Raw genomic sequence first — 22,486 nt, forward strand, 5'->3', positions numbered from 1 at the left:
AATTTCTGTCTCTCCCTGGGGACCTCTCCTTTGTACTGTTGATGAACAAATCCAGGGGCCCACTTCATATTTCCTCTTGGATATCTAACAGGCATCTTTGACATCTCTCTTTTTCACACGTGGTCTATCAGCAAATAAATACTATTTGCTCTATATTCAAAATACTATCCAGAATTTGACCAACTTGATACCACCCCCTAGCCCCCAACTACAGCAGTGAGTGGCACTAACATCTCTAGCTTGGGTTATATCAGTAGCACCTTAACTGTTCTCTCTGCTTTGTTATTGCCCCTCTTCAGTCTGTTCTTAACATTGATAGCAACCCAAGTGATTCTCTGCTTAAAACCCTCCAACGGCTTCCCATTTCAGTCTGAGTTCTTAATTATGACCTATGAGAACAAACACGGTATGCTCCCTACCTACCCCCAACTCCATTACCTCTCTGACTTCATTTCCTACTAGTCTCTCTTTCCTCCATTCTGCTCCAACTACATGGCCTTTTTGCTTTTCTCGGAAAATACCAAGCACATATGTACATCAGAGTCTTCGCGTTTGCTGTCCCCTCTGCCTATAATGGTTCTTCTACTGATTTCCACGTGGGTAACTCCTTACTTCATTTACTCAAAAGTTACTTTATATTACTGAGGTACTCTTTGGTCACCCTTACCTAAAATTTCAAAAATTCTCTGCTTTTTCTTCTTAGCAGTTGTCACTGTCTGATATGCTGAACACTGTTTATTATCTTGTTGTCTATTTCTCCCACTAAAATGTAAACTTCCTGAGGGAGGAGAGTTTTGTTTTATTTACATCTATATCCCTAGCTCCCAGAACAATTCCTGGCACATATGTGCTCAATAAATATTAGAGGATGCATGCATGTGTGAATGAAGGGTTTGGTTTCCATCACGGCAAAGCACTATGCTAAGCACGGTGGAGGATACAAAGATGGTTAAAGGTTTGTGTGCCCATGTCTGTGTAGGGGCAGAAATATAGCTAATAGGATAGAGGCAGTATGAGGTGAGTGACACATCTACCTATCATCTTAAGAACTACCTTGCGTTCTATTCTTTATAATGCTTTCTTTATAGCTTCAGCTAGTGTATCTTCTGTTACACTTAGTCTTGTTGTTTTATACCGTTCCTAGTTAGTTTATAGAAACCTTGTCACACAAACTAAATGTTAATGTCCTTGAGAATAGGTATACACAATGATTTCTTTCTTTTATATTCCCTTACTATTAATACTTAATTTTTTAAAAACTTCAAAAAAATTTATTTATTTATTTATTTAGTTGGCTGCGCCAGTTCTTAGTTGCAGCACATGAGATTTTTAGTTGTGGCATGCGGGATCTTTAGTTGTGGCATGCGGGATCTAGTTCCCTGACCAGGGATCGAACCCGGGCCCCCTGCATTGGGAGCGTGGAGTCTTAACCACTGGACCACCAGGGAAGTCCCTAAACTTTTCATTTTGAAATAATTTTAGGCTTAAAAAAAGTTGCAAAAAATAATACAAAGAATTGCCATAGTACAGTGATCAAATCAGAATGTGAACATTGATATAATTATTAATATCTTTTGAATTGAACCAAATATTTTCTTGTCCATATTCTACCTATAACATCAGTGTCAGTTAGACCCAATTTTAGTTTTTGAGTTTCTTTTTGAACAGTATTAACTACTTGTAAAGATTTATATTTAATGACTTTATTCTTTATTAGAGGTCTTCAGAAGAACGAAGAGAAAATTTACTTATTTTCTTTTTAATGGAATAAACTCATTTTAGCTATTACCGCTTATACATCTGACCTGTATTGTAGGATATTGATGATCTTAGTTATCCTATATCTTGAAACGTTTTGGTCTTTTATCATCTTAGGAATTACTTTATCATTACTCATCAATTATTCCCAACTATGCTAAAAAAAAAACCCCCAAAAAACAAATAATAAGAAAATGGAAGAATGATGAATTGCCTAGAAGGATGATGCAGTAGTAAAATAAGTCATCACTACTTCACTTTTCTTACTGCTTTGCCCAAAGCATTACAGCATCTTTCAAGAAAGTGTACAAGAAGTTGGGGGATGCCATCTTAAACATTATGTAAGATGTTACCATTTGAGGTGACAAGGATATGACAGTTCTTTACACTACTATTTTTACAGTTTTTTTAAGTTTTCATTCAACATGTTTGATAACCCGTAATCTTTCGTTTTCCTCCAATAATGGCAAAGAGAAGAAAACTAACAGAGGAAGACGTTTCACAGTTATTAGAGGAACTAATAGATGAAAGCACTGCAACAGATAGCAACACTGTAGGCTGTAATGATGATGGTAGAATTGATTGTATAAGCCAAGCTGCAGACTTTGAGTCTTCAGGTGACAATATCCTAGATGAATTTTCTCAAACTGAAGAATTTATGAGTGGGCAATATATTTCTGAGGGCAGGGTGTGGGCGGGGAGTATGGTGTCCTCATCGAGGAATCATTCAACAGGAAGGACTTCAGAATGCAATTCTTTCTTTCTTTCTTTCTTTGGCTGTGCCGGGTCTTAGTTGTAGCACGCGGGAATCTACGTTGTGGCATGCAGGATCTTCATTGTGGCATGTGGGATCTAGTTCCCTAACCAGGGGTTGAACCTGGGCCCCTTGCATTGGGAGTGTGGAGTCTTAGCCACTGGAGCACCAGGGAAGTCCCCAGAGTGCAATATTTTCAACAAGAATCCAAACCATTCCAATTTGCTAAAAGCATGTACAATGGTGTTCTTTCATCTTTTATGATGTTTTTATACCAAAACTTACATGATGTGGTTTGTAAGTGGACAGATGCCAAAGACAGGTGTGTGTACGGAGGTGACTATAAGGAAACATGTAGAAATGAAAAAGAAAAATCATTGGATTGATAGTTTAATTGGTATTTATTAGTCTAAAACTGAGAATGCTTGCATTTGTGGAGCATAGAAGATGATCGTCCTCTCTTCAGCAAAATTAAGAAGTAAGTTTTCAAAGTTGTGTTTGATCATGTGAGGGGGAAAAAAAAAACAAAACCCAAAAGTGACAATAAGCTAGAACTTTACTGGAGATTTACCTGAAATTTAGAATCAAAGTTTATAGAATGGCTATGTTCCAAGTTCATCCATGACAGTTGATGACTAGTCAGTTGCATTGTAAAGAATAGTGCCTGTTTTGGGTATTTATATCTTCAAAACCAGGAAAATACGGAATAAAAATTTGGATTTGCTGTTTAAATTCTTTTTTTAAATTAACTAATTAATTTATTTTTAAATTAATTTATTTATTTTTGGCTGTGTTGGGTCTTCATTGCTGTGCACAGGCTTTCTCTAGTTGTGGTGAGCGGGGGCTGCTCTTCTTAGCGGTGCGCCAGCTTCTCATTGCGTTGGCTTCTCTTGTTGCGGAGCACGGGCTCTAGGCGTGTGGGCTTCAGTAGTTGTGGCGCACGGGCTTAGTTGCTCCACGGCACGTGGGATCTTCCCGGACCAGGGATCGAACCCGTGTCCCCTGCATTGGCAGGCGGATTCTTAAACACTGCGCCACCAGGCAAGTCCTAAATTCTTACTAAAATTTCTAATAAAGGTGTTTTTAGCCCAAATGATAAATGATAATGTAATGATAAGTTTTTGTGGTACACTGAGGGTTAAAGGTGAATCACATGTCGTAAAGAAAGCAGTGTTATTGTCTGCATATACAAAATAATTGTCCTGAGTCACCTTGTTAAAAATTGTTGTCACACTGTAGTATGACATAACTCCACCAAAGCTCACAAAAGGTATATGTCAAATGGGATTGTCATTATATTACATTGTTTCTCAACCTTGGCACTATTGATATTTTGGGCTGAATAATTCTTTGTTGTGGGGGGCTATCCTGTACACTGTAGGATGTTTGGCAACATCCCTGGCCTCTGTTCATGAGATGCCAGTAGCACCCCTCTCCTGGAATTGTGACAACCAAAAATGTCTTCCAACATTGCCAAATGCACCCTGGGGGCAAAATCTCCCCAGGTTGGGGGACCACCTCATCAGAAGAATGTGAAACTACTTTCAGGCGAGGCTTGGGTATCAGATATTATGGTGTTTTGAGAAGAAGGGGTTGTTAATTTTGTTGAGTGATTATTCTGAGTAGTATGGGAAATATAAATAGATTGACTTTTTCATTCTGGAACACTTTTTTCATTTTCTAGCAGATTTAAATCCAGAAGTGGATCTTTGGACAGATTTTGAAGTAGACTATGGCAGGCAGTTTTACTGGGTTGAAGTAATTACATTCACTTAATGCTTTGATAAAAATTTCTTTGCTTTTGAAGAGAAGCCTTCCATTTTTTCAAGAGTACTCATTGAAATAAACTGGCCAGGGCACAATTTTATGTGATGTTAAGCACCAGGAAGAGAATAATTTCAGATTTTTTTCTTTTATTATATAAATAAAAGAACTTTAAAGTGTGCCTAATTCAAGATAATATCAACACAAAATCAAGAGGCACTAAAGGGTCAACCATAAATTAAATGCATTTCAAAAAGAAAGTAGCGTGTAGACTTAAAACTCTCCATAATAAGGTGGTTTGTTCCATACACACTGTTACTTTGAGCTTATCTTGACTGAAATAATTCTATTGTTTCCATTTAAGCCAATTTGTGAAATTTAATTTAAATGAAAAGATTCTTTAAAGTTGGATTTTCCATTTGGATTCTAATAATTATGGAGAGATGTCTGGATTTCTAGGAGGCCAACTCTTTATTGTGATTAAAGACATTTAGGTTGTAAAACTAGAAAGTTGGTTTTTATTTTTCTTGTTCTGAAAGGATTAGCTTTTACCTCTGCCCTTCTAACATTTGTCCGAAACGTGTCACATTCGCTCGTCAGTTGTCTTGCCCTGCTCCAGAATACTCCCCTGCAATATCAGAATTATCCTGCTCTGCTTACTTTATTTGGGAATTATGATTTCTTTGCATGATGATTTGGAGCTATTCCCACTTTTTATTATAACACATGGCCAGATGACTATGTAGTGTTCTGTGCCATTGTTTGTTCACATTAGTCTCTCTTTACTAGTTTCTGTCCCTCAAAGTGCCTTTTTTTTTGGCTTTTTAAATTCCGTCTTCTTAGACTAGTGTTTTGATAACAGGGTAGGGTAAGCTTCAAATCTGAAACAGTTGGAGACCGTAGTGGCAGACGAAAATCATGTCAGCTGAAGCAGGGCTTGAAAGTAGTTTTCTGTCTGACTCTTGTGGCTCCATCATCTGGCATTTCTTACATTTCTACTCCAGATTGATCATGTATTCCAAGGAGAAAGAGTCTGTCTACCGTCTTGTTGCTTTAACCAGCTATGTGACCTTGAAAACGTCACTTAATTTCTTTGAATATTAGTTTGCCTCTAAATAGGAGGCTTCTGGGTGTGCTCATGTGACAGGACTGTTGTGAGCAGCACATCAACTAATAGCAGTTAGATATAGAAGACTTGGTTGCTGTGGATCAGGAAATGTCCTATTCAGTGCTGGAGCCCCAACACTAAGCACAGGGCCTGGCACTCGGGAATTCTTTGTGGGGTGAATGAATTGGCAAAGATTTTAAATAGCTGTTTATTGCCTGTAAGTCCAAAGTTACTGTAATATTTTAATTTCATCCTGTATCCCCCTATGCCCTAATCCATCCCTAATTTTCAAGATATAACTAAACATTTACCTTCTCCGTAGACTCTTTCTCACTGTACACACTTCTTCTCCCTTTCAAATTTCTAGTGCTTATTAGTACCACTTGTGAACTAGTTTGTATTGTTAGTTTTTCCTCCCAAGATTTGATGTAATTTTATAGTTGACACACATATATACACACTACCTGGATTTTACCATTACCATTTTTACAGTACTTCCTTTATCATATATCCATCTATCCATTCTTCCATATATTAATCCAAACTGATTTCTTGATGGTATTCTAAGTACATTTCAGACATTAGTACACTTTCTTTTTTTCAGGCCCTTGAAAGTGAAAGCATGGTGTCCTGACCACTGGACCGCCAGGGAATTCCTTACACTTTCGTCTAAGTACCTGAGCATGCATTTCCTTATCTAGAGTTCAATGCTTGTTTCTAGCCTTTTCCTTTTGATGCAGATTTACATACAATGAAACGCACAAATCTTAAGAGTACATTGTGTATGTGTTGAGATCACCCTGTATATATTCTGTAGCTTATTCTTTTCACTTCTTATGTCCAGGACAGCTTTCCTTGTAGATGAACCCTAATCTTTCTAATTGCTACATAAGTTTTCCTAATATGGATGGATCAAGTTTATTTAGCTATTGATAGACATTTAAATTTTTTATACTTTGCTGCAGTAAATATACTTGGCAGATGTATAGGATAGAGACCTAGAAGTGGAGTTGCTAGGTGATTAAAGGGTATGCACATTTTCAATTTAATTTAAAAATTTACTAAAAGCCTGCAAGTTGCCAACCAAATAGTCTATAACAATTAAAACTTACACCAGTAGTGTCTCCCTGCATTCTCACCTACGCTGAATATCATCATTCTCTTAATTTTTGGCATTTCCTTTGGGAAATCATTTTACTTTATATTTCTTTGAATACTAGTGAGGCTGTATATGGTCTTTCCAACTAGTTTTTAAGCTTTTCTAGGGCAAGGGCTGAGATCATCTACCACCTTCATATCTGCTCCCTAAGTATTTGCTAACTGAATGAATGAGTGCTGCCAAAGCATTCCTGCTGTTGGGTTGAGGCTGAAGAAAGGATGAATGAGCTAAGTGTGTGAGACGTTAAAGCTGAAGTTGCTCAATGCATGTGTGTGTTAAATCAGTAAAGGAACTCTTCTTTCCTCCTTGTTTTCTTCTCTTCTGTGTGAGGCAGGACAGTGAGGTAGTTAAGAATCCAGGCTCTGAGGACTTCCCTGGTGGTCCAGTGGTTAAGACTCCACGCACCCAATGCAGGGGGCCTGGGTTCGATCCCTGATCGGGGAACTAAGATCCCACATACCGCAACTAAGCCCACAGGCGCTGCAGCTACTGAGCCTGTACCCTCTAGGGCCCTCGTACTGCAACTAGGGAAGCCCTCACGCCAAAACTAGAGAGCCCGAACACCACAACGAAGAGCCAGTGCAGCCAAAATAAATAAATCAATTAATTTTTTAAAAAGGATATACTTCTGTATTCAATTAAAAAAAAAAAAAAAAGAATCCAGGCTCTGGAGACAGATTTTGTGGATTCATATCCCAGCTTTGCCTTTTAGCTGTGCAACCTTGGGCAATTTTAATCTTTGTGTTTCAGTTTTCTTATTTATAAAATAGAGAATAGTAGTACCTTGCTTATAAGGTTGTTGTAGGGATTAAATTATTATTGGTAAATTGTATAGAATGGTGCTTGGCATTCAATATATGCTGTTATTATGTTAACTATTAGTTATCTTTCCCTTCTGCATGTACAGTATTTGAGCATCTGTGATGAGTGTCTGGAATGTGGGAAATGCAGACAGAGTTGAAAAGGACTGTACCTTGAAGCTTATAGACTTGAGGCTTGTTTAGGGGAGTGGGAAGACACTTGACAGGCCTGGATGATAGGGTGGGGACTGAAAGGATGTAATTGGTAAGTTAAATTGTACCCCCAGTGAGTAAGGAAGAATTTTGAAGGCTAAGTTAAGGAATTTAGGTTGTTATTGTTGTTTTGTTTTGGGGAGTTTTTTGTTTGTTTTTGTTTTTTTGGGTTCTTTTGGCCATGCTGCGCGGCTTGTGAGATCTTAGTTCCCCGACCAGGGATTGAACCCAGACCTTCAGCAGTGAGAGTGCCGAACCCTAACCACTGGACCACCAGGGAATTCCTGGATTGTTTTCTTAAGTGATGGGAAGCCATCACTTAAGATGATGGATTTACAGCTGGATTGGATTTGCATTTGAGACCAACCTTTTTTTTTTTTTAATATTTATTATTTATTTATTTATTTTGGCTGCACTGGGTCTTAGTTGCAGCTTGTGGGATCTTCACTGCGGCATGCAGGATCCTTAGTTGCAGCATGCAGACTTCTTAGTTGCAGCATATGTGAACTCTTAGTTGCGGCACGCATGCAGGATCTGATTCCCCGACCAGAGATCAAACCCAGGCGCCCTGCATTGGGAGTGCGGAGTCTTACCCCCTGGACTACCAGGGAAGTCCTGAGGCTGACCATTTTGAAAGCAGTGTAGAGGGTAGACTAGATGGGAGAGAGGCTGGAGGGTGTTGGTAACAATTGAGGTAAGGGATGATAAGGTCTCGAAATGAGGGCACATCTGTATGGCTAGAGAAGAAGCAATTGATTTGAGAACCACTTAGGGAATAGAATTAAGAGTGGTTATTGTTAAAGAAGTAAAGTATAGTTCAGACAAAGTGCAGACCCTGGGTGGCCTCTATAGTGTCATAGAGATGGTCTGGAAGGCAAACTCTGTAGAGGCAAATGAAGTTAAATACTTTATAGAATCACAGTCACTTTATAAAAGAAATGATATTTTAATAGCTAAAAGATAGGACATGATCTCAGAATAAAGCATAGTTCTTTAATACTTAACCTATGAAAAACTCACTGCGATCCCCTCTCCCCCTCTTTTTCATTTTCCTATAGACTTGTCCACAGACCAGCATTTGGCAATCACTAGAGTAGTCTAATTACATCCTTTTGCAAATAAGGAAGCAGGACCAAAGTTTCACAGCTTCGACTCAGAGTTTGGACTAGAATCCAGGCCTTGACAGGTACTTTAGTTTTTTTCCATAGTCCTATGCTGTGCTCTTCTGATCTAAATTTGGTTTTCCATTTATGAGGTATTGAGTGGCTTTTGGTTCCAGAGATTAATCTCAGATGTGTTTAAGCATCTAAGTTTCAAGCCAGTGGAACCCAAAAACAAACTGTGATCTAGATCATGGGTATACATAGAAGTAGCAGCCAAAAAGTCTTTAAGACTTTTCACTCTTGTCCATTTATTAGACTTATCCCCAAGTAGGTTGAGATTGAGTGTTCATAGAAATTTGGGAGACTTAGTCCTTTGATCTAAAGTTATAGTCAGTAGGGACTTCCCTGGTGGTCCAGTGGTTAAGACTTCGCGCTTCCAATGCAGGGGGTGCGGGTTCGATCCCTCGTAGGGGAACTAAGATCCCACATGCCGCACAGCGTGGCTAAATAAATAAATAAATAAGTTATAGTCAACAGAAAGGATATTTTAGCTTGCGATTTACAGAAAGATAATATTGAAAATGGCTGGCTTGCAAATGAAACAGTTGTGCTCCTGTGTCAGAGTCTAACTTAGGTTTGTAAGGTGTGAGAAAAACCCAAGACACTATTTCAAGGCTGAGCATTCGAGTGGCAGGCAGGTTGAGGATGAGGGCGAGGATGATGATGAGGACGGAGAAGGGGTGAAGCAGCCTTGAGGAGTCCTTGTGAGGACTGCTTCCCCACAGAGCATGCACGGTCCCAGGGAATGAAGAAAAAAGGTATGGGTGGATGTAGAAAGTAGGTAAAAGCCCCCCACCCCCAGTCTTAAGAAGAGCCTTACTTTAGGTGGAGAGGGAGTGGCTTGTGAGATGTTACAGTATTTTTAATCTTACCACAGCAGTGGTGTCTTTTTAAAGATTTTTTTGTGACCAAAAAAATGGTAGGCCTTAGCCCTATTTTGTCTTTGGATGACCGGAGCATTCTTTCTTATTGATATGCTTATATTAATGGTACCGATGTTGGAAAAGCTCTGAAAAGACCCATCTGGATTCCTGGCCATAGTGTTTATTAGACTTTTTGTGTGCTGCAGGAAAGGAAGTGTTCCCCTACAGGGGGATTATTAAACTAAGGGATTCTGGAATCACTTTAGGATTAAAGAATGTTAGCGTCAGGAGAAACCTTAGCAGTGGTCTATTTCAACCTTATTTTATTTTTGGAGAAACAAACTCACACGGAAGGAGGAACTTGTTGAGGTGTACATAGTTTCTTAAATTGCCAAGTCTAGAACCATTGTCCTCTTACTCCTGGCCTAGTGTTCTTAGCATGATACCATTTAATTGTTGAAACAATTCATATTTTAAAAAGTAGATGGGAATTATAGTACTAGCTTTTGAGAGGAGTTAGGAAGAAACACTTGAATGTTTTTATAGCATGTGAATAATATAATTAACGTTAGGGATGATGACACTTGACAAAACTAGAGAATAAAGAAAGGTGTATCTTTGTGTTTTTAAATTGGAGGTTATTTTTCAACTCTGTAGTACCTTGATTACCTTGTAGAGTAATTCAAACTATGTTATTATTTAAATTTTGTCTTTCAGTTATGATAATCTGTCCACTGTTGGGAGTGTGTGCACCAGCATGCACAAAACTACCCAGTGATTATCTCTAGGATGAAGTAGATAATCATCGATTCTGGGAGTTGAGCTTATACCAGTTTGGGTGACTGGTTGTACACATTGTATTGGAGTGCGAATTGGTTTGCATGTCATTGCTTTTCATTTCTGCAGGTTTTGTAGTGCATCCCTGAGCATGAGTGCAGAATGAAGCGACGTTTGGATGACCAGGAGTCACCGGTGTATGCGGCCCAGCAGCGTCGGATCCCTGGTAGCACAGAGGCTTTTCCTCACCAGCACCGGGTGCTTGCCCCTGCCCCTCCTGTGTATGAAGCGGTGTCTGAGACCATGCAGTCAGCCACAGGAATTCAGTACTCTGTGACACCCAGTTACCAGGTAAACTGGAGCCCATCAAGGGACTAGGGGTGAAAGAGGAACACTGGTGATTTTACCCAATTAAAAAATTTTTATTAAACATTCAGATATTAAAAAACTTACTTATGGGATATATGTAAGGTATAAAAAATAATGTAAATAATGTACACTTGTGTATTTACCATGCACATTTTTTAAAAAAAAATGTTGTCATGACCTTTGGAGTTCACTGTCTCTCCCTGATCCCTTTTCCTTTTCCCTCCCTTTAGAGGTAGCCACTAATCTGAACTCTGGGTTTATTATTCCCTTGACTTTCTTTAGTTTTTTAAAATCATTTATTTATTTTTGATTGATTGGAGTATAGTTGATTTATAATGTGTTAGTTTCAGGTGTACAGCAAAGTGATACATATACATATATCCACTATATCCACTATATATATCCATATATCCAGTTATACATATACATATATCCACTCTTCTTTAGATTCTTTTCCCATCTAGGCCATTACAGAGTATTGAGTAGAACTCCCTGTGCTATATGAAATCATTTTGTTTATACCTCTAGACAATAAAGTTGTTTAGTTTGGGTATTTTTGAACTTGTATATAAATGAAAACGTATATTTTCTTCTTTGACTTACGTTTTTTTTACACTCAGTGTGTGGTTCCTAAGACTTATCCATATTTAGTATGTGACCAATTGAGTCAGTCTCACTTAGTTATGAATTATATTAATATATCCAATTAATTTATCCATTCTTCTGTTGATGGACTATCAGGCTGTTTCCAGACTTTTCCTGTTAGACAGGAACTGTGGTGAACGTTCTTAGGTTCTCCTAGTGCAGTGGTACTCACAGTGGCAATTCACAGTGACAAGACAAGCTTGCAACAGATTGTAAGTCAATGCACTACGTTTTTTATCACGAGGGTTTTGCTATAGGAATTTAAAAAGGCAGTGGAATTAAACAGTGTGCTTAGTTGTGAAGCACAACTGTGTGAAGTAGTTGGTTTACATCCTGGTGCAAGCTCTTTGTTTTTGCAGACCACTCAGCGGGTCTGAGGGCACAGCAGGAAGTTTCTTGAGTGTCTAGGAGAGGGATTACTGGGTCATAGGGTGTGCACATCTTCACCCTTAGCAGGTAATGTCAAATTGTTTTTCAAAGCTTTACCAGTTTTTTGTTTTCTTTTTTTTTTTGGCTGCATTGAGTCTTTGTTGCTGCGCATGGGCTTTCTCTAGTTGTGGCGAGCAGGGGCTACTCTTTGCGGTGGTGTGCGGGCTTCTCATTGTGGTGGCTTCTCTTGTTGCGGAGCATGGGCTCTAGGTGCGCAGCCTTCAGTAGTTGTGGGACGTGGGCTCAGTAGTTGAGGCACACGGGCGCTAGAGCATGTGGGCTTCAGTAGTTATGGCACATGGGCTCAGTAGCTGTGGCTCTCGGGCTCTAGAGCGCAGGCTCAGTAGTTGTGGTGCACGGGCTTAGTTCCTCCGTGGCATGTGGGATCTTCCTGGACCAGGGATTGAACCTGTGTCCCCCTGCATTGGCAGGCAGATTCTCAACCACTGTACCACCAGGGAAGTCCCAAAGCTGTACCAATTTATTTATATTTACATAGCAGTCTATATTCCTATCATTGCATATCCTGATCAACAACTGATCATCTCTTGTCTGTTCACTCTGTTCTGTAAAAATGGAAGAAATTTGTGTTTTGCCCTTTTTAATTATATGAAAGTAAATATCACCATTTAAAGAAAAATGATATAATGTGACTTCTGACACCTCAGACTTTATCCCACTGGTGCATTTCTCGGGTATCCAAAATTTTGTATGCATATACAAGCATATGTTCATTTACCTGCCTAATTATTTAGATACACTTCTCTCGTCACATAATTTGGACCATACAGTGTACACTGTTCTACTGTTTGTTCTTTTCACTTAATATATAGTGGACAACTTTCCACTTGAATATATGTATAGATCCAAGTAAGTTTTTAAAAAATCATTGCATTTATAATATTCCATTCCAGGTCAGTCTGAGCCATAATTTATTTAACTAGTCTGGAGAGGCCTTCTTCTACCTAAGTTATTAGTGACTTTTAAAAAAGGTTTGGCTGGCATGGGAATTCCCTGGTGGCCTAGTTGTTAGGATTCCGGGCTTTCACTGCTGTGGCCTGGGTTCAGTCCCTGGTCAGGGAACTGAGATCCCACAAGCCATGTGGTGTGGCCAGAAAAAATAAAGTAAAAATTAAAAAAATAAAAATAAAAAGGTTTGGCTGGTACTGGGAACATAAATTGGCATAATCTTCCTTGAGAGCAATTTGACAGTTTGTGTCAGATTCTTTAGTTATTTTTTTACCTAGCAATTCCATTTCTAGGAATTTATTATAAGAAAACAATCAAGGAAGAGGGAAACCCAGGTGAAATAGGAAATGGTAATTCCTTAGGTGTCACTCCTCCTTTGGAGTACCCCTTGAAGCAGTCTAGTGCCTTCATATGGGGCTGGGTGCAGCAGTCGGAGGACTACCACAGATCACATCGTTAGGTTAGGACTTAGAGGAAAGAAAAGTTGCGTGTTTTCCTTGGGTGATTACTTTTTTTTTTTTGTAAGATTTATTATTTATTTATTTATTTATTTATTTATTTATTTATTTGGCTGCGTTGTGGTACGCTGGATCTTTCATTGCGGTACATGGGCTCTTTGTTGCAGCGTGCGGGTTTTCTCTCTCTAGGTGAGGCGCAGGAGCTCAGTAGTTGTGGCGCATGGGCTTAGTTGCCCCGAGGCATGTGGGCTCTTAGTTCCCTGACCAGGGATCAAACCTGCGTCCCCTGCATTGTAAGGTGGATTCTTTACTGCTGGACCACCAGGGAAGTCCCTGGGTGATTACTTTTATCTGAACTAGTTCAGGATTTTTTCCTACACTGGGGACAGTTACATTTATTCCTATACTAGAAACTATAATGTGCTCTTATAAAACCAGCCATCTCAAGTATTTATAAACTCCAATTAAGTCTTGTAAAAACCTGTCCAACACATGCATGTTGGAATATAGAAGCTCAGAATAATAACTCTTCTTGCGAGAGATATATTAGAGCTTTTAGAATTGTCTAAATAGTTTCTTTTTACTCCTAATGTTTATTGTTTCTGCGGATTTGTAAATAGTTGCTCTATTTCCCACCCTCCGCTCTGCCCAGGGTAATCCTTATAAATCTGTGGGGACTTGGGAAAAAAACATTCTCTCTTAAGTTGTAGTACACAGCTTACATTTTTTTAAGGTGTCATGTTATTTGGTCTCCTTATTTTGGAGATGTGGCAAATCAGGTATATTGTCCTTAGTTGTCTTCTGCAGTGATTAATAGTTCTGAAATAGGAAGATTTTAAAAGCTTTGGAAATTTTATACAGCATTTCTTGCAACAGAAATAGAAGGAAAGGGGCTTGTGCTTTTATTTTACTCCTAAACTTATAAGAGGACAAGAGAGAATAGAAAAGAAATATGTTTGAGGCCAAACCACCAACAATTTGGAAGAAATTTTAAAATTTTAATTTTAGAAGTAGCAAATAAGGGAGTTCCTTGGTGGTCCAGTGGTTAGGACTCAGTGCTTTCACTGCCAGGGCCCGGGTTCAGTCCCTGGTAGGGGTACTAAGATCCAGCAAGCCGTGCAGTGCGGCCAAAAAAAAAAAAAAGTAGCAGGTAAGGATAAGCAGCATAAATAAAGCAAAATAAAAATCTTCTCTAATCCTACTACCACAAGATAAAATTTAACATTTTACTATATATTTGTTGTCTAGGATTTAAAATCTTAATTGTATTTTTTTTCTGAGTGTTGACTAAGAATTTTTTTATTCTAGTATAGTTGATTTACAGTGTTTTGTTAGTTTCAGGTGTACAGCAAAGTGATACAGAAAAAGAATATATATATATATATATATATATATATATATATATATATATATATTCTTTTTAAAATTCTTTTCCATTACAGGTTATTAAAAGATACTGAGTATGGTTCCCTGTGCCGTACTGTAGGTCCTTGTTGGTTATCTATTTTATATATAGTATGTGTACATGTTAATTCCAAACTCCTAATTTGTCCTTAGTGTATTATATATACTGCTTTGTAATGTGCTTTTTAAAAAATTAGTTAAAAGTTTAAATCCATATGCAACACATTCAATACATTGAATTTATGGATTGTGAACATTTTTAAATGTTAAATGATATATATGCATCTATATCAGTGCTATTCAAACTGTGGTCCACAGATGGCTGATGTGAATACTTTCATACTAGTCTGTAATGAGATAAGTACAGAAATGGAGTGTGTTTAGAAACTTTTATAGCAATTGGACATTGTAATTTTATATTTGTAAAACCTAGTAATGAAAATTATGGGCTTATGTATTTTTTATCTCACTTTTCTAGTAATTCATTTTTATTGTATTTTATAAAAGTAGTGGTCTATGATGGATTGGCATTTAAGAAAAAAGAAAAACTTGTCCTTTACCACAGATCGTTTGAGATGTGCTGAGCTATATAATTTTTAATAGCTGCAGAATTCTGTTGTAATCTGGGTGGGCTATAATTTATTTCACCAGTTCCCTTTTGTGGGAAATTTGAGTTTCTGATTATCTTTGTGTATGCAAAGATATGTGTGCATGTTCTTTAGAGGCATCTGGGGAAGAATGCATAAAGCTTGAAGCTTCTTATCTGTATTTTGTCCATTCCAGGTTTCAGCCGTTCCACAGAGCTCCGGCAGTCATGGGCCCACCATAGCAGCAGTTCATAGCAGCCATCATCACCCAACAGCTGTGCAGCCCCATGGAGGCCAGGTGGTCCAGAGTCATGCTCATCCAGCTCCACCAGTTGCACCAGTGCAGGGACAGCAGCAGTTTCAGAGGCTCAAGGTGGTATTCAACTCCTTCCATTTCTCTCTTAGCAAGAAACATTGGCTTCAGCCTATTGGTAGTGGTGTTACAACTTTTAACAGTAGACTGGGGGGTTGAATCACAAGAAGTTTTACTTTGTTTTTGTTTTGAAACCTACTTAGATTTGCTGTCTTAGCACCAGTGCCTGATCCAGAAAATACATTCAAGAAATGTTTTTGGAATGTATGAATGCATGGTATTCAAACGTTCCAGGACTGAGGGGCTATTTTCGTATGAAATAAAGTCCATTTTTTGGATGCCTCCTTTTGAACTCTTAGTTCTTAGCGTGGAATAAGGTTTTATTAACATACACATAGTTGGCTACAGTCCTGTATAGTTAATGGGCCTGGTATTATGGTTTAATCTTTTTATTCTTGTTTATGACTAGCTAAATTGGCTGGGATCATCAAGTCCATCCTTAGTAAAACACATGCTCCTTTGGGGGAACCTTTATGAAGTTTGGGAAAGGCTGTTATTGTGAATGAAGTGTCAGTGTTTTCATCTGATCTGCTGAGTATATGCTGTAGGTTTTCACCACTTTGAAATTCATGAGGCATCTGTGGAGAAGTGAAGCTTGTACTCCCAGCTAACCTTCTCTCTCTGTTGAGTGTTACTTTTCAAAACGTGTGATTGTGGTAACAAGTTTTCCAGATTTCATTTTCTTCTAGTTTTACATTTGTATAAAATTTAGAATCAAGTGCAAGAAATATAAAATTAAAGAACTATAAAGAGATAAGATGTTGGATCTTTTTTGGTCATACCAGACTAATTATATCGAGTAGCTTGTAAGTAGGAATGAACAGCATATCCTTGAAGTATGTATTTGTGTAGCAAATATTTCGGCCCTCTCTTTTCCTTGATACTTAATCTAGTTCTCCCTGACTCCTGCCCTCATTGGTTTGGGTTCTCGGGAACTTTAATATTGGCCTAAGGAAATAAATGTTACATAAATAAAAAGCACACCAAAGCTAAGCTATATAGAGGGATTTTGTAAAATTTACTCTGTCTATATTAGCTTAAGTAATTAAGAGTTGATTATACATAAGCATAGTTCTTAAAGAGAGTACAAATTATTTGGGCCTGTAACTTTACTCTGGGCTGTGTCTTTGGGAAAATATTTGTAAGCTATATTGATGTTTTCCTTAAAACATTTTCACTCTCTGCTTGTAGAGTGTGGCTGTGTACCAAAATGTATTATTGCTATGGACTTAGCACTTCACCAAGTCCTGAAAATATTTTTTTTAAAGTTGGTTTGGTGTGACTTAATTCCATAGTAATACTGTATTCAGCAGTTAATACCTTAATGTTGCAAAAGAGCTTATAAACGTACTGTTAAACTAACAAAAAAAAATATTTATTTCTATATCCCTTTTCCAGTCAGTCCTATCAAAGGCATAGCACCTATTTTATTCTCTTTCCTCACTTGCGTATAAGTATATAGAGTGTGCTTTGTATGTTTTACAGAAGCTGTCAAGGAAGCATGAAAGGGCTTTAGAGTTGGGGTTATAGAGTGAGTCACAGGTAGAGTTAGGTCTTCTTGCTCTGTTCTTTTAGTTACAAGCTCTTGAATGTGATTCCTGGGCATAACTTGTTGAATTTCCTTTCTAATGAGGAGAGGTAAAATGCTTTCTTGTGCCTCCATGTAATTTCATTCAGTATTCTCACATTGCTTGCCATTTTTGGATCAGTCTTAAAATGCTTTATAAGCATTTGAATCAACTTCAATAAATCATTTATATTCTATAATAAGGAAGTGTTCAGTGAGAACACTTAGGTTATTTCAAGCATCAACATTGTCTATACTTTCTTTTTTGTCTTTGGCAGATTGATGACAAGGAAGATTTGAATAATTTGAGGCATGTTTGGTGTGATTTAGTTATTTGTTGAATGCCAGTAGCATACATATTTGGCACATATTTAGCAAGTTCTCTTTACAGTTGTTTGTGTTTGTCTCCCCAACAAGATTGTGGACTTTAGGAGGTTAAGGACCTTACTAATAAATGCCTGTTGAAGTGAGCCAGGAAAATTCATCAGCAGAATCTAAGAGCCTCCCCAAGTGCCTCCTTAAACTTGCAGCTTTCAAATGACTAGTTCCAAGTTGTTTTTTTCTAAGCTGTGATTCCTAGAACTGTATATGTGCTTTTATAAAGAGTTGTACTACACTTCAGGTAACTAGAGGATTTCCTCACTATTCTTACATGCAGGCTTCTATTTATAATGTAGGTGTCATGCTGGCTTTCTTAAGTGTAGTGTTATTTTATAACTAATATTTAAACAGTGGTTCATTATGACCTGTACCTTTTTCTTCCAAACATACACACATCACATATAATTTCCTTCCTTCAGGTTTCAGCACTTTTTCCCTCTGTGTATTAATTATGTTATACCATAGAGTGCTTGTTTTTGTTTTTAATTTTTTGTGTATTTGTTTATTTTTGATAACTCCTCTGTTGTGACTGTGAATGCTATTCTTAAATATCTTCCAGAGTCTTTGTTTCTTCTGCAAACTTAGTGAGTTTTAAGTTCCATCAATTTGGTCATTAGTGAACCATTTTAATATGGAAAATTCTGAATATGAATTAAATAGTCCATTGAATTCCAACAAAAATTGTCAAGTTATTTCTAAACTACCGAAAGACCAACCATCAGATGAGTGGATATTGACCAAGTATACACTCTGTGCTCTAGCAACACTGAAATGCTCTGATTAACCATGGCCATAGTGGAAGTTTGGGCAACTCTTGGAATACTGTTTAATGGCTTATTTGAACATGAATGTTCTATTTCACAATATATCACAAGAGTAGTGCTTATCAAATCAGATGTTTACTTGTGAAACTTTCCTAAACTTGATGTTTTATATAATTAAAAATAATCCCAGAGTATGTAAGGTACACCTAGTAGGCAGTTCCCTTAGATGTCTCCTGAGTAACTAAAACTTAAGCTGTTCTAAATCACATTCATAACTTCCTAGCCTTTCAAACTTGTTCCTCTTTGTGAATGCTCCCTCTCCCTTATCTCCCATGTCCAATCAGTCAGTCCCCAAACCCTGTTACTTCTATCTCCTAAAAAGCTTTTGAATCTGTCCAGTTCTCTCTTTTCCTTTGGTCAGTACTATAATTTACGCCACTCGTGTTCACACATGAGTTAGCCTTATACAATGACTGGTTTTACCTCCTTTTAATCTCTTCTGCCTTGCACCAACTCGTTCTCAACACTGTAACCAAATTGAGTATACTAAAGTGCAGATGATAAAAATCTAAATTGCTTTTTTAAAAATTATTTATTTATTTATTTATTTTTGGCTGTGTTGGGTCTTCTTTGCTGTGCGCGGGCTTTTTCTAGTTGTGGCGAGCGGGGGCTACCCTTTGTTGCGCGGGCTTCTCATTGTGGTGGCTTCTCTTGTTGCAGGGTATGGGGCTCTAGGCTCACGGGCTTCAGTAGTTGTGGCTCGCCGGCTCTAGAGCGCAGGCTCAGTAGTTGTGGCGCGTGGACTTAGTTGCTCCGCAGCATGTGGGATCTTCCCGGACCAGGGTTCAAACCCGTGTCCCCTGCGTTGGCAGGCAGATTCTTAACCACTGCGCCACCAGGGAAGACCTAAATTGCTTTTTAACAAGATTTACAAGACCTTTCAGGGTCTAGGTCCTGCATCCTCTCCTGTGTTATCTCTTTTCTCTCTTCCTACCACCATTTCTCCTTTTCACCACAGATCCTCTAGCCAAACTGAACTGTTTTTAGTTTTCCAAATGTACCAGATGGTGTCCGGTCTGGGATGCTGCTTCCTCTGACTTTCTTCATGGGTCTTCATTTTTGCTAACTAGTACTCATCCTTAGGACTCGGTTTAGACACCACTTCTGGGGGAAGCCCTCCCTTATGTCCCCATAAGGTTTTTTTTTTTTTTTAGTGTGTGGAGGGGTGCCCTTCCCATGTGCTCTCTGGGCATTCGGTAATTGCCCACTTGCCCCACAGTGTTATGATTCCCAACTGGATGTGAAATGAATTTCTGTAGAGCAGGGACCGTGGCTTATTTGTCACTGACTCCTTAGTACCTCACATTGGGCCTGGCCTGGCATGTTGTTGCTGCTTAGTAGATATTTGTGAAATGAATAAATGAACGAATAAGTGAATGATGTATTAATGTGACTATTCTTCACTAATAATGCTATGCAAGGGGCTTCCCTGGTGGCGCAGTGGTTGAGAATCTGCCTGCCAATGCAGGGGACACGGGTTTGAGCCCTGGTCTGGGAAGATCCCACATGCCACGGAGCAACTGGGCCCGTGAGCCACAATTGCTGAGCCTGCGCGTCTGGAGCCTATGCTCCGCAACAAGAGAGGCCGCGATGGTGAGAGGCCTGCGCACCGCGATGAAGAGTGGTCCCCACTTGCCACAACTAGAGAAAGCCCTCGCACAGAAACGAAGACCCAACACAGTCATAAATAAATAAATAAATAAATAAATAAATAAATAAAAGAACGCGAATTTCTTAAAAAAAAAAAAGAAGCCCCATGACTTACTCCCTTTCTTATCTAATGATTTACAGTGTGTGCTGCAGCCACCCCTGCTGGCCTGCATGTAGCTCAAAAAAAAAAAAAAATAATAATAATGCTATGCAAAATTATCCAAAGCAAGGCTTCAGATTTTATGAGTTGATTTTTATTTTAAGCTTCAGTTTTATTACTGGTACACATACTAATTTTTAATATTTTTATGTATGTTTACTATATATTTCTATTTCATTTACTATGCTGATTTTATTTAGGCATAAATCATTTTTAAAAAAATAATTCTTGACTTTCTTTTTATAACCTTGAGATTTATCCCTGCCTCAGGTGGAGGATGCACTATCCTATCTTGACCAAGTGAAGCTGCAATTTGGTAGTCAGCCTCAGGTCTACAATGATTTCCTTGACATCATGAAGGAATTTAAATCTCAGAGGTAAAAGATATACGTGGTTGTACTCAAGCTTTGTGCTTGTTATGTTGATTTTGGAAGGAGGATATAGCTTATTCTTATCTGCTGAAAGATAAAGGATGCTCTTTTGGGGGGGTTTATGCTTTTATTTTCATGGGTTGTGCTTTTATATACTGCTTTATGAAAATTGCAGGCCCTAGACCTTTGTTTTCTGCATACTGGTAAATTTTTCTTAAGTAAAATTTTTCTTAGTACTTAATCAGGGAAGTAAACCGGTAATGATTAGGCTACTTGCTTTTTGGATTGATTTAAGATACACTAATATTCTGGCGTGGTTCACTATTATAAAAGAGTAACTCGTCTGAACAATGTAGATAGATACATTATGATTTATACTGGTATATCAGAGGTTGGATCTTCCATGGGAATTGAAGTTTTAAACTTACAGCCTGAGTATCTGCTTGATAGGACTGTTACCATGCATGAATGTATATTCTATTTAAATTGTGACCAAGCCTCTTTGATTATGAAGCTAAATGGCTTTGGAATTTCAGAGTTCTTTGTGTGTCGTTAATTTTGTACTATTCAGGTCGATTTTTATTTTCCTGTGTAGAGAACCTAGTGGAATGTGATTTTTTTCTTGCTAGGGTGCTTGTTAAGCTTGCCACTTTAATATTTTTTTTTTATCAGCATCGACACTCCAGGAGTGATTAGTCGTGTGTCCCAGCTGTTCAAAGGCCACCCTGACTTGATCATGGGCTTCAATACCTTCTTGCCCCCTGGCTACAAGATTGAGGTGCAAACCAATGACATGGTGAATGTGACAACTCCTGGCCAGGTTCATCAGATTCCAACCCATGGCATCCAGCCCCAGCCTCAACCACCACCGCAACATCCTTCCCAGCCTTCAGCCCAGTCAGCCCCAGCTCCTGCCCAGCCAGCTCCTCAGCCCCCACCTGCCAAAGTCAGCAAGGTGAGCACTTGGAAAACTCTGCACCGTGTGAAATCCATCCCTAGAAAGCACCCTCCTTTGACATTTTCCCTTAGTATAAGACTTAGATAGATAACACAAGTTAAAATTTCAGTGGAGGAGATGCAGTAGTTGCATCCCTATAAAGTGGCTCACATTTACATACCACATATTTATATATCTGTTTAAATCAACACATCAACAACCTACAAGGACTCTTTTGCCCCCAACTTCTGCTTTTTGAACCCATGAGCGTCCCAACAGATGGCAGCTTTGTGTAGTAGTACTTGGATAGCACAGGCAGAAATGGTCATCTTATGATCAGATTACACTGTTTTCCGCACGGTCATCATTTTACAAAAGTTACTCCATTTACCAGATTAGGTCATATCAAGCTAAGCAGAAGATCTTGTTGATGATGATGATGATGGGGTGTTCTTAGTCTAGAACTGTATTGATACAGTAGTCACTAGTCACATATGTCTATATTTAAATTTAAATTAATTAAAATAAATTTTGTTTTTCAGTTGCACCAGCTACATTTCAAGTGCTCAGTAGCCTCATGTGGCTAGTGGCTATTGTGCAGGATAGTGCAAATAAGGAACATTTCCATCACCTCAGAGTTTTCTATTGGGCAGAGCTGATTTAGAAGACTTTTTTTTTATGTGAAGTTAACTGCAACAATTGAATTGTCTTTTTTGCTATTAAAGATCTATGTAGAATGAAGGTATTTTTTCCTCTTCTCTTTGCACCTGTCCAGCAAGTGAGCTTAAAAATTGGGTATGAAAATTCTTCCTTGTAGTTGGAGACATAGCCCACTTTTAAGGTTGTGTTTAGAAAACTGGAGACTGGAAGTTTTGTATTAGAATGTGTGAACCTCTACACTTCCCTCCCCTGCCCAGTGTGATTTGAGTTGGGCTAATGTGGCCTGGCCAGAGTGAATAAAGTATATATGTTGATCAGACACCTTGTTTCTCTTTACTTTGAC

The 22,486-nt window shown here is 38.4% G+C and overlaps 1 protein-coding gene across 5 annotated transcripts in view; it reads left to right on the forward strand.

The window, feature by feature from the left end:
* The window catches only part of SIN3A (SIN3 transcription regulator family member A), a 64,596-nt gene that overhangs the window by 10,709 nt on the left and 31,401 nt on the right, over positions 1-22,486 (forward strand). For 4 of the 5 annotated variants that reach the window (XM_007197672.3, XM_057542634.1, XM_057542633.1 and 1 more), the window contains exons 2-5: positions 10,489-10,710; positions 15,417-15,593; positions 20,446-20,552; positions 21,219-21,501. In XM_007197672.3, the coding sequence (XP_007197734.1) occupies positions 10,522-10,710; positions 15,417-15,593; positions 20,446-20,552; positions 21,219-21,501 (756 nt within the window). In that variant the 5' untranslated portion in view covers positions 10,489-10,521. Of the gene's footprint in view, positions 1-8,614; positions 8,743-10,488; positions 10,711-15,416; positions 15,594-20,445; positions 20,553-21,218; positions 21,502-22,486 lie in introns of all 5 variants that reach the window. The other variant, XM_007197671.3, reaches the window with a different exon arrangement.

This window comes from Balaenoptera acutorostrata, chromosome 3 (assembly GCF_949987535.1).
Source record: "Balaenoptera acutorostrata chromosome 3, mBalAcu1.1, whole genome shotgun sequence".
NCBI lineage: Eukaryota > Metazoa > Chordata > Mammalia > Artiodactyla > Balaenopteridae > Balaenoptera > Balaenoptera acutorostrata.